The sequence below is a fragment of the Sesamum indicum genome, linkage group LG1, assembly GCF_026168435.1.
Source record: "Sesamum indicum cultivar Baizhima isolate 11 linkage group LG1, ASM2616843v1, whole genome shotgun sequence".
Taxonomy (NCBI): Eukaryota; Viridiplantae; Streptophyta; class Magnoliopsida; order Lamiales; family Pedaliaceae; genus Sesamum; species Sesamum indicum.
The window spans coordinates 424,221-436,724 of NC_142657.1; the positions used below are offsets into that span (position 1 = coordinate 424,221).

Genomic DNA, 12,504 nt, shown 5'->3' on the forward strand with positions numbered 1-12,504 from the left:
CCTAATTTTATTTTGGTTAAAGTTAAACATTTTACATTAATTCATCTAAAGTAAATTAGAAAAATAAGCTTGATTTCTTAATTATGTGGCAAAATATAATGTATAGAAGGCATCTAAGTATACACTTATCACTTGACAAATCTCAATTTTATATTTTATTATACATAGATGAGACCTACATTAAAATTAGACAGATATAAATCTTCTCAATTCAATGATGGAAGACAAAAATCAAAACAAAATTGAATATAACTCGTTATCGACAATCAATAGAGTACATACAACAAGGATAAAAATACATGAATAGGAACCAAACTAAAAACAAATCAGTGTCCGGTATCAAGATTACAACACGGACAAAGAATGTAAGAACACATCTTCCAACTATATAAAGGGCTTCATTGATCAAACATCTAACATTACGAGTGTGCATAGGCAGAACTCATTTGCCATATGTGCAGCGAGGCAGTGATGGTTGCATCAGTAGCATTGTTGAACAAGAAAATTCCTGCATTTTCATAGACTGCTCTCATCGGATATATACGCGACGTTATGCACGTCCTCCCGCCCTGAGCAAAGCTCTCGATGATCGAGTGATCCACCTGGATTCGAGTACAAGTATTATTGTTATGATTAGCTTTTTCGGGATTTTATTTCCAATGTGGACGTTCAATCAGTATAATCACAAAGGACTTGAGACTTACTAGTATTCTCATGGATAGTTTTTCGCCTTCTAGTACTGGCACTGTGCTACCGTAGATCGCTTTGTCGACATCAATTGCTTCAGATGACCTAAACACACAGCATTTTAACAGGAAAAATTAATGCTGAGGGAGTGAATTATTCATTGAAATAGTAGATATGTGTGGCTAGAAAGAAATTTCACCTTGAGTGATCAGCACAGAAGAATGTCTTGAAATTTCCTTCTGTGTCCTTGGAAATGTAGAAGTAAACTGGGGTCTGCTCGGTTTGGTGGTTATCTGTGTGAACCAATAGACCGAAAGGTCCCAACGCCCCTCTCTGAGCAGCACCATGGCTAGTCGGGCAACTATAGGTCGTGTGATCTGTATCATTTATGCTCTCCAATGCCACTTTATCTACTTCAAACTCAGCCACAATATCAAGCTGTGGAATTTCACGTGAATCGTTCGATAAGGATACATTTTTCGTTGATTTTTTAGAGACCTAAGCATATAAGGTGCAAACCTGAGAAGTCGCAAAGCCGACATGAAGGGGCACAATTGAGCCAGGTTTAGCCTCCACTTTGTCGAAAACCTTCTTGCTCATTCTCAATCTCTCCACCTCCTCTACCGGCCATTGCAGGATATTCGTACCGGTTTTCTTGTCGAACAATATTGTTCTTGGAATAGCCTATTTTGCAAGAGAATGGTCACAAGTTGTAATATTAGTGGAGATAATGTACATTGATGATTACAACCTAGTATGAGACTCTTGCGTACCTGAACTGATGCCCAACCCTTTTGTATATCAGCATTTTCACTGTCGGTCTCCTTGATCCATCCCCACAAGACTCTCCTCTTCTTTTCTTGATCATAGAATGTCTTTGATGCATAGAAAATACCATAATCATATCTCAATCCGATACCAACATCATTTATTGGATCATCAGGGATCCATTTTCCTGTCTCACCATCATAAGTTCCGAGAGCATAATAGTCATTTCTGTCATCATCAAGACTAGTCTTGACGACATGTTTCACTCCAGGCCCGTTTTCTCCCGTGTCCAACCCATTTTCCACAATCTTGGAAACGGGGAAGATATCGACACACTCCCACATGCCCGTGCCCGGGACACTATGCAGCAATCCATTAAGAAGCTCGTAAGTTTTAAAGTCCTTGGTGTCGTACACCAATGAAATGCCAGTCTTGTTAAGTTTGGAGCCAATGATGAAGCGCCACTTGCCTTGTGGAGTCAACCAAGCCGTGGTGGGATCACGAAAGTCTTTAGACCCGATGCCTGGTGGTGGGACCAATACCGGGTTACCAGGGTACTTGACCCAATCAACAAGGAGAGGATCCAATGGGTCGGCAGGGTATGCAAGATTTTGAACCTGCACGGACTCATTGGTGGATCCTGTGTAGAGCATGACAAGTCGACCATCCTCAAGGATGGTGGCGGAACCAGTCCAGACACCGTTGATATCGTACCAATCATCGGGAACCATGGCCATGGGGAGGTGGCGCCAGTGGATGAGGTCTCTTGAAACTGCATGTCCCCAAGCAATGTTGCCCCATACTGCACCATATGGATTGTATTGGTAGAAAAAGTGGTACCATCCCTTGTAAAATACTGGACCTATGATGTTTCAAATGTGTATATGAGTTAGATAATTTGGAAACCATATAAAATTCCATTGCTAAAATTAATACATGTACGAATAAATAACAGTTATGTACGTTGGAAAATTTCTACGAGAAGGTTATTCAAGAGCAGTCCGGGAATATTAAGTTACATGTTAACAATATGCTATTCAGTTCACATTAATAAATAGCAATAACTTTTTTTTTTTTTCTTTATATTATCCGATAAGATGAGAATTAACTGGAACATACTCAAATTATATGCAGCAATTTAAATTTTCACTATACTTATTTAATTATATGAAAGAAAATAGAAAAACTGATGACATCTTAAATATTTTAAATGTAGAATAATAATAAACAGGGTATTGTTAAAATAATTTAAAGAGATTGTCATTTTGTATAATAATAATTAAGTATATTTAAGTAACATATAATTTATCAATAAAAATAAATTAATTAACCCCTCACAATTAATAAAATATACTAAGAGAAAGTGACTCAATAATTACGAAATAAAAAATCAAGATCAAGCTAATTAGTAATATAAGAAATTTACTTGCTAACGAAATTAATAATAAATTATTAAAAATGTAGATTACCAATAAAAATTTTATTTATTAGTTAGCACTATGTTAATTTTAATATATTTTTTTTCATAACTATTAAACCATTTTGTTGCAGCGATGGTACAAATATGTGCCGAATACATTAATTTTAAGATTGATAGTAGTTCATATCTTGCCAGCCACATTTTCTGTGGCAGTGCATTAATTGAGGGATGAAATCATTTTATTATTACAGTTGTGACTAATCACTAGATTGATTGAGTCCATTTGCAGCTGTCCTTTTATAAGTGCCCAGTAATCGTTTGTCTAAATTCCCCACCCCCCCCCCCCCCCCAACCCACAATTTCAAAATAAAATAACAGCTGCAGACAGGTGAAATCAGCCAATGCAATAGTATTTTACAGCAAGAACAGCATTGAACATTGTGCATTCAATCCCATGAGCAATTTAATATTTAAAAGAAAAAAAAAAAAGAGGAAAATGAAGGGAACAGAATCCGAGGACTTACCATTAGGATCTGAAAACGTCAAGAGCGCCAAATTTCCCAATCAAACGAGCAAAGAAACATGCGTTAGCCTTGGAACATGATTGAAATCATGCAAGAAAACATAATAATTGTATTAACTTATTTTATAATTTTTAATTATATTAATGTATTGATCGAATTAATGAATTATTATATTATTGAAATATTTATATAATAATGTGATTTATGTGAAAAAAAAGTTAGAACTGACCGTTCATCCAATTCTTTTTGGGCTGGAAATGGAATCCAGTTTTCTGCCAAGCCAACAATTTCTTGGTCCATGAGTACTTAGGAGCTCCGAGCAGCGGACGGAACGATTTCAACGACACTCCCTCCGTCTCGCCACGTCGGGACGGTATCATGTTCTCCGGCTGCTGTGACTCCGGCGGTGTGGAGACCATTGGATTAGGTTTGTTGCCATTTGTGACCAAAGCCACCACCGAGAACAGGGCGACGACCAAAAGGACTGCCATCAGGGGGAGGGCCACGACGGAGGAGCGGCGGCGCCGGCATTGCCTATCGGGAGCTTCAAAGGCGGAGGTGGTGGCGGGGTCGAGCAATGGAGCGTAGGAAGATGGGATGTGACTGTGGGATGGCTCGTGCAATGCATGGCGACCTGGAAAAGCCATTTTTTGCATGGTTCGTTTGGATAGTGAAGAGCAATTCTGCAAACGATGGCCATTTTATAGAGTGGAGAGAGAGAGAGGGAGAGAGGGAGAGAGAGTATTGAATAATAATGGAATAAGAAAATTTTGAAAAATCGGTCGGTGGACTTTGGGAAATTTGTCGTTTGAATTTAAAGAAAATTTTTGTACAGGAGAGATTTGTGATGGTGTGATTAATTATGTGATGAGGAATGTTACTGCATTTCTTTGGCCACTCGCCATATTAAATAATATGACAGTATATTTGGTTGGAGGGTAAATGAGAGTATAACAAAAGTATAAGGAAGAATAAATGTGTAATACATACTTTGGTGTTTAGTTAAGGGGAAGTAAAATTATGAAATTCCCTAATTTTATTTCCTTACAAAATTGGAAAAAAAATCAAAGTATGAGGTCAAAAAGACAAAAAGTATATATTTTAGTTTTATATATTCTATTGCCTATATATATAAAGTTTTCCTCTAATTCTTTTTTTCTTCCCGTCGTCTATAGTCGCCAGCAAAAAGATATAACAGAATCGCTGAAAACCTACTCCATTGAAGTCAATGACGAATATTTTATTAATAAAACATATTCTTATTCTTGTTTGATAAGTATTTTTATTAATAAGATTTTGAAATTTTGGATATACTAAAATTACATTAGTATAAAATTAATTTGTTTATATTCTAATACAAAATGAACAGAATAGTTATTTAGTAAAATTATAAAAAATATTTTTTTTTCTCAATTTATTTTCTCGTACCAAACAAGTAGAACTATTTGAAATTTACTCCACTATAAATCATACTAAATGACTTGAAGAAAAACTATTATCACTTCCCTGTCCCTCACACTTTCACCTTTATTTCCCTCTAACTTGAACCAAAAGAACCATAGTATATATAATTAATTTTGATTCTTTAAAATATAATTACAATTAGTTTTTTGTCATTGAAAATGAATTTTTTCATTTTTATTTTCCTTTATATATTATAATCTTTTTATTATTATTATTATTATATACGATGCATTACATCATTTAATACATTCAAATAAAAAAATTAATTCAAGATATTTATAATTCAAAGGAATAGTACGTTCAAACGAGGCAAAAAACAACAATCTACTATAAAAATAGACATACATCCACATTCGTGTAACTCCAACTCAAGGCCCAACCTTACGTCCTTGCCAATATACTAATCATCAATATCGAACAATTATATCTAATCAACAGCTACTCTTAATTAAAGTGGATCGACAGATACTATTAAAGTATAATAACATCACAAGCATTAGTGAGGTTCAAATCCATAATCTTATAATTATGAACCTCAACTTCGTTAATTGAATTACACCTCATTCATCATTTTTTTTGTAATTAATTATAATATTTTGTGCTCTCATAGCTCACTGAAAGTAACAAGTAAATAGATTGAAGTAAATAATTAAATAAAATCATAATACAACAGAATTCTGATGGATTTACTGACATATATCTGATGAAGTGTGGCAATGAGGACTGAAGTTATATATATAATCCATGGAAATATATATATATATATATATTGATTCACATATAAAAGAAATTTAAAATTATCAAGGAGAAAAACTTTGGACGATGTAAGAATTGGAATTATCAGGAGGTTATAGGTTCGGGTTTTATGAATACTGTAGTTCTATAATCTACTTTTTATAATACTATTTTATTTTTTATTTACTTTGAATATATTTATTTATATTGAAATTAATATTTGAATTTGAATATAATAAATTAAATTTTATTAAATAAAAAAAATAAAAGAATTGGATTTACAGAAAAAAATGGGAAGGATGACTGCTCTATCCAACCCCAATAGCTATGTCTTTGATTGCTAGTGAGATCTAATCTTTACTTCATTTCTACGTTTAGTCATTTCATGAATATTTCATCTTTGGTCTTTTTTCAGTAAATTTATTCTTGTATTGATAATTTTAATTTCTTTCACATTAGAGTAGATTTTATTTTTTTCTTGTAATAATAGGTTGTTGGCATCAAAATTATCAGCACAGGACGGACATCTACCCAAAAAAAAAAAAAAAAATGATCAAATGTGTGATGTTCAAAATCAAAAGTACTAATAGAATAAGTTACGGGACCTAAAGTGCTACCAACATAAATTTCAGGGCTAAAAATATGATTTTGCCTAGCTAGAATAAAAGAACAACCAACATATTTGCGAAATTCGATCCCAGGATCCTTTTATATATATATATGTATATATATATATATATTTAAAGTAACAAACTATATTAATTGAAATAATTCGATTACATTGTAAAATATCAATACCTAACAAACACAGTTACAAAAATCATACCACATTATCAACAATATCGAATAACTAAAATATAAGAAATACATACTATTACAGTAAAACAACATCCTAATAACCTTTAAAATCATTAGATCTCAATCTCGCCAACTGAATTAAACTCATTCACAAACCCATGATCTTGTCGTCGTGAAGTTTCAATTTTATCAACTAATTAAGCTAAACTTTTCATCAACATTTAATTAAGACATGATATTCAGACAGTTGTGCCGGGCTTCAAGAACTTTTTGGTGTAATAATTTCATCCATGAACAAGAAATAATTGGACACTTTAATATACTGTGAGAAGCATAGACCAAAGCAGGTGCTTTGTATTGGCATAAATCAGAAAGCATGTGCATCACCACATGCCATAAATGAGAAGCCCTTTTAGGCCAAGATTTTGTATTCAACTTTTTGTCTTATGGTAATATATAAAATTGAATTATGATTAAGAAAATAAAAATAAAAAATCTGAAGCAGGCAATAGTATGATCGTTCATGTTTAATCAGAAGTTGGTCCAGAAGTACAGTAACATGTGCACATGCACATTTGACGTGCTCTCACATGCATTTGTATTTTGCTATTATTAGTGTGTGTGTTTTTTATCTTTTGTCTTTTGGATGAGGTGTTGGGGTTTATTTATTTATTATTGGTGGAGTTTTTTGGAAAAATTAAATAAGTATAAAGCGTAAATTATGTTTGATATAATTATAGATATTCTATTTTGTTTGAAAAATTATTGAGATTTTCCTAAATCGATTTTGGTCCGAAACTCGACAATTATTTTAGCTTTTGTTAGGGTTACAACAAGTTTTGTATTGAATTGTTTGAAATGTGCTTTTACATTTAGAATTATAATTTTTTGTATATTTCTTAAAATATTTTTAAGGATTAAAATGACTTTTTTTTAAAAAAAATATACACACATTAGATGAGACACTGCACAACATTAGATTTCTTTCAACTTTTTTTTACAATTTAAAAAAATTGAATATGTGGGATACTCAATTATGTGTGCACTATTAATTATAAATTTAGGAAACCAATTATTCTTTAAAAATAATTAATTAGATAAATAAAAAATATAAAAATATTATGAGAAATCATTGAAAAAAATAATAGAAAAAAAAAGGATATGGAAGTTGATAAGAGAGAGAAAAAAAATAATAAAGTAGTATTAAAAAATAAAATTTGATAGACCACAAAAAAAAATAAAACATTAAGACAATATCTTCACTTAATAATAAAATATAGATATAAAACAATTTTTATGAATACTAGTTGCATTTTTTTAAAGAGACATAATGAACTTTATTAAAATTTTCATTAATTACAGATTCCAATGTAGGATATGTTTTCCACTCCCATTTCAATTAAATATGTGAAGATGGATATTTATATAATTTAAGATTTCTTACAAAAGTGGTCTAAAAAAAATCTACATCAATTAATTCTTCAAAAAAAGAAGAAATCTACATCAATTAACAACAGTTCATTTATGTTTAAGGTGTTGGAAAATTTTCAATTTTGAGTAATTGAAACGAAATTTTGAAATATAACAATCGACTTTAGAAATCAAAAGTAATTAGAGCCACGTCGGAACAAATATTAAAATATAACAGTTATAAACGTTATTTACAATGAGAAAATTAAATAGTAAACTTGCAACGAGAATTATATCGTAACAATCTCTATCCAATAGAAATTGTGAATTTAACCGTATCGCAGAATTCACTATCTGCCTTGAAAAAAATATACGTCCCGTATCAATAGTGCATCTGATACAACGTAATTTCTCTCAAAATAAAATGATTACAATTTTTTCGATTTTAACACTGTATCAAAAAACAGATCGATATAACACTTAATAGCTCGTTATAGAGCTTAAGAGCTCAAATCCTGAAAATGAGAGAGGGAAGATAATTGTGAGAGGTGATTGTAAAGTGAGAAATGCTTGGCCTTTCTAAGCATGGCCAGATCTCACACTCTTAATGCAGCAATTACATGTGGCCATAATGACATTTGAATTCTCAAATGAAATAGCCACTAACGGCTACTAACAAATGAAACAGCAGACTTCAATTTCAGGCATTGAAATTGAAATCTGAAACTTCTAAGAAAATCAAATTTGATTTAAAAAAAAAAAAAACTATTTGTTTTAAAAACAAAATTTTCAATTGTTATTAAATTCAAATATTTTTGCTGCAAAAGATATATCCCTCCTCTTTTTCTCAACTTAATCAATGGATTTCTTCATGTAATTTTTTATTAAAACTACAACAATTCCCCACAAATCCATAGATTTAAACTCAAGTTTCTGTGACTTGCTTTCAACAATGGTACCTTCCGGTTTGAACCACTGCCTAAGTTATCTAACATCAGTCATCAGCAAGTCAAATGGAATTAAGCCTTGAATTTGAGCCTGTGAGTGTGACAGCATCTGTCAGTAACAACAAGCCACCGACTTTGTGTTGATCTTTAGAGTTGGCACTATAAACCATGTATCTTGATCCTATTCATGAATGCTTTTAGGAATAACTCAATTCCTTATTTGCAGCCAAACAACTGTATTACTTAGTTGGCATCTCCAGGGATGTACTGCTAGCATCTCGTCTAAAAGACTTGACCCCGTTTAGAGTTTAACTCTTACTATACTTGCAGTACCAGCACCTTCTAAAATTACAGGGAACAGACTCCAGATACAAAATATCAATTTATTTTAGTGCTATGACAGACCCTACGACTTGTTAATACCACATTGAACCTTCTTTATGGGATCTCCACTTATAAGGTTGGGTTGTCATCATAGATACATCACTAATGGATTTTCAATCCCATCCCCAATCTAGATTTGTTTAATTGTGACATATCCAATCCTTTCGTCAAAGAATCAGTCACATTGTCCTTTGTTCCCACAAAGTCAATGCCAATTACTCTGTCTGACACTAATGCCTTTAATAGACTTCAGTCTAACTTGGATGTATCGTTTGCTCTTTTGGTTATATTTACAACTCCCTCACCTTTGCAATTATGGTTTGGTTATCACAATGTACAACAATAGGTGAAAGAGGCTGGCTTACAATGAGAAGTTGTGATAATAATCCAAATAGTTATTCTGCCTCGTACCAAGCATATCCAACACACATAATTCGGCTTCAAAAGTAAATCGGGTTATCAAAATTTGTTTTGCAGACTTCTAGAAGACTCGCTCCCACCTAAGGTAAAGACATATCTGAACACCCATTACTCCTGGAGTTTTTGACTATCCAACTAGCATCACTATATCCCTTAAGTACAATAGGAAATTTGCTATAATGTATGGTCACTGACACGTGCCCTTCAGGTACTTTAGTACCCTATCTAAAGCACCCCAATGGATTCTATCAGGACAACTAGTGTATCTAGGCAGTTTTGAGACAGAAAAAGATTATATGGTCTCGAGTTATTTACTAGATACTGTAAGCTCCCAATAATTTGGGAATACCTTAATTGTGCAATCGAATCACCACTTTCATTTTTAAATAGAGCTACAGAAGAATCATATGGTGTCTTAACAATTCTACTGTTTTGATAACCAAATTTCTCAATTATCTTTTTAACATAGTGAGATTGAGAAGTGACTATGCTATCAGTTGAACGAATAAACTTGATACCAAGAATTGCATCAGCCTCATCCATATCTTTCATTTCAAACTTATTCTTTAAAAATAACTTAGTTTAGGTAATAATATCTACACATGATCCTATTAATAAAATATCTACATGATCATGTCATTCTCATTCAAGGTGAAGCCAAACGCAAGAATAGTTTTATCAGATTTTTCATGACACTGTTTGGCTGCTTGTTTAAGTCCATAAAGAAACTTAACAAGTTTACAAACTTGGCGCTCGCTACCATGAGCTACAAATCCCTCAGGCTGAGCCATGTATATTTCCTTCTCGAGTTCACCATAGAAGAAGGCTATTTTCACATCCATCTGGTGAATTGGGAGTATACCAAAGCAAGCGTTATAAACACCCGGGTTGTCAATCGAGCTACTGGAGAATAGGTATCGAAATTATCTATTCCCTCCTTTTGTTTAAAACCCTTGGCCACCAATCTAACTTTAAACTTATCGACAGATCGGTCAGGTTTCAGTTTATTTCTATACTCTTCCTCAATGTTGATAGCAATCATAAGATCATCCAGAGACAGTCTCCCTTTTTTATTTTTGAGTGTCATGCCAAAACTTTCCCAGAATTTAGGAAATTTGTCCACTATGGACATGACTAGAACTTTTCAGAAAGCTTCATCTCAACATCATTCAGAGCATGCTCAAGGTTGATAATCTCATGAGTCTGTTCAGCTACAGATCTGTCCTCAACCATCTGATTCCGCATGAGCTTAGAAACAGAATACTTTTCGAGCACTTGCTCTTTAGTATTATATGCCTGGTCCAACTCATCCCACAGAGACTTAGTAGTACAAGAGTCGGAACAATAGATGTCGAAGAGCGTATTTGACAAAATCGCTCCTCGGCCTATTTGATCCTTCTCTATCCACTGCGTTATCTTAGCAATTTTAGGATCGATATCAGTGAGTTCAAATCTGGTCACCTGAATCACTGTCAAGAGTCCTTTCATTATTAACCAAATTTTCATTTGTTGTTTCTAGCATTTGAAAAACTGGCCCCTAAAAATTGTCCAGCAAACCGGTCAAGTCGACCTTGGGTGCGATCGGAATAACAATAGAAATAAGCTCAGTCATTTTAATAACTTAGCAAACTGAAAGTAGAGTTCAAATATTTTTCAGGAAAAGGTTCGAGTTTCCAAAAACAGGGTTTGACAAAAGTATTTAACGTTCCAACAAAAATTCGATTTTTCAAAATCGGTATATTTTAGTCAAGATTGTTGAAAAATTTTAAGTTTCGAGTATAATTGAAACAATATTTTGAAAATAACAATTGAATTTAGAAATTAAAAGCAATTAGAGCTATATTGGAACAAATAAAATATATCAATTAAAAGCGCTATTTACGATGAGAAAATTAAATAGTAAACTTACAACGAGAGTTGTATCATAACAATTCTCAATCCAATAGAAATCATGAATTCAACCGAATTACAGAATTTACTGCTTGGCCTAAAAAAATATACGTCCTGTATCAATAATGCACGGGGTACAACGTAACTTTTTTTAGGATAAGACGGTTGTATTTTTTTCTATTTTAAGATTATACTGAAAAATATCTTTACCAAACACTCAATAGCTTGTTACAAAATTTAAGAGCACAAATCTTGAAAATGAGTGAGGGCCGAGAAAAAGAGAGCTCGAGAGAGAGAGAAGATAATTGTGAGAGGTGTATGTAAAGTGAGAAATGCCTTGGCCTTTCATAGGCATGCATGCCAAGAAAACAGGGTATCAGAGACCAAAATTTAGAGACGGAACAAAATCCGTCTTTATCAGAGACGGATTTAGAGATGGAAATCCTTATTATGATAAATTATTAATCATTACTATTTTAGAGACGGATTTAAACAAAAGATTGATTAAATCAAGTAATATTACTAACCAAGTAATACTTGGGACTCCATTCTTACATAATATTTATCCAATAAAAAAGATTGATAGTAAAGGAATTATAGGAACTTTCCAGAATGATGATATATTTCTTGAATTTATTATTGAACCATTTGTTAAAATGTTGCATAATATTTATGATAATATTAAAGCAAAACAGAATCAAATTAATTTCTTAAAACAAGAAATAAACATTATAACAATTGAAGAGCAATTGAAGAATCCTAAATTACAGGATAAAATTAGTCTATTAAAAAATCAATTCTCTTTAGAAATTTGTAATGATCATCCTAATGCTTTTTGGGATAGAAAGAAACATATAGTTTCTTTACCTTATAAAGATTCTTTTGATGAAAAGAATATAACTACTAAGGCGAGGCCTTGTCAAATGAATTCTGAATACTTAGAATTATGTAAAAAAGAAATTGAATCCCTTTTACAAAAAGGATTAATAAGTCCTTCTCAATCTTCATGGTCATGTACTGCTTTTTATGTTAATAAACATTCTGAAATTGAAAGAGA

At 32.4% G+C, this 12,504-nt stretch overlaps 1 protein-coding gene across 1 annotated transcript; it reads right to left on the bottom strand.

Annotated features, from left to right (window-relative positions):
* Nucleotides 1-220: 220 nt before the first annotated feature.
* Nucleotides 221-4,160, bottom strand: LOC105155876 (acid beta-fructofuranosidase 2, vacuolar-like). Its single transcript, XM_011071860.3, has 7 exons — nucleotides 3,629-4,160; nucleotides 3,400-3,408; nucleotides 1,461-2,317; nucleotides 1,207-1,371; nucleotides 887-1,125; nucleotides 705-792; nucleotides 221-602 (listed from the first exon to the last, which is right to left on the bottom strand). Exons 1-7 carry the CDS (start codon nucleotides 4,053-4,055, stop codon nucleotides 420-422), a joined length of 1,968 nt encoding a protein of 655 aa, XP_011070162.2. The 5' UTR covers nucleotides 4,056-4,160; the 3' UTR covers nucleotides 221-419.
* Nucleotides 4,161-12,504: the final 8,344 nt, after the last annotated feature.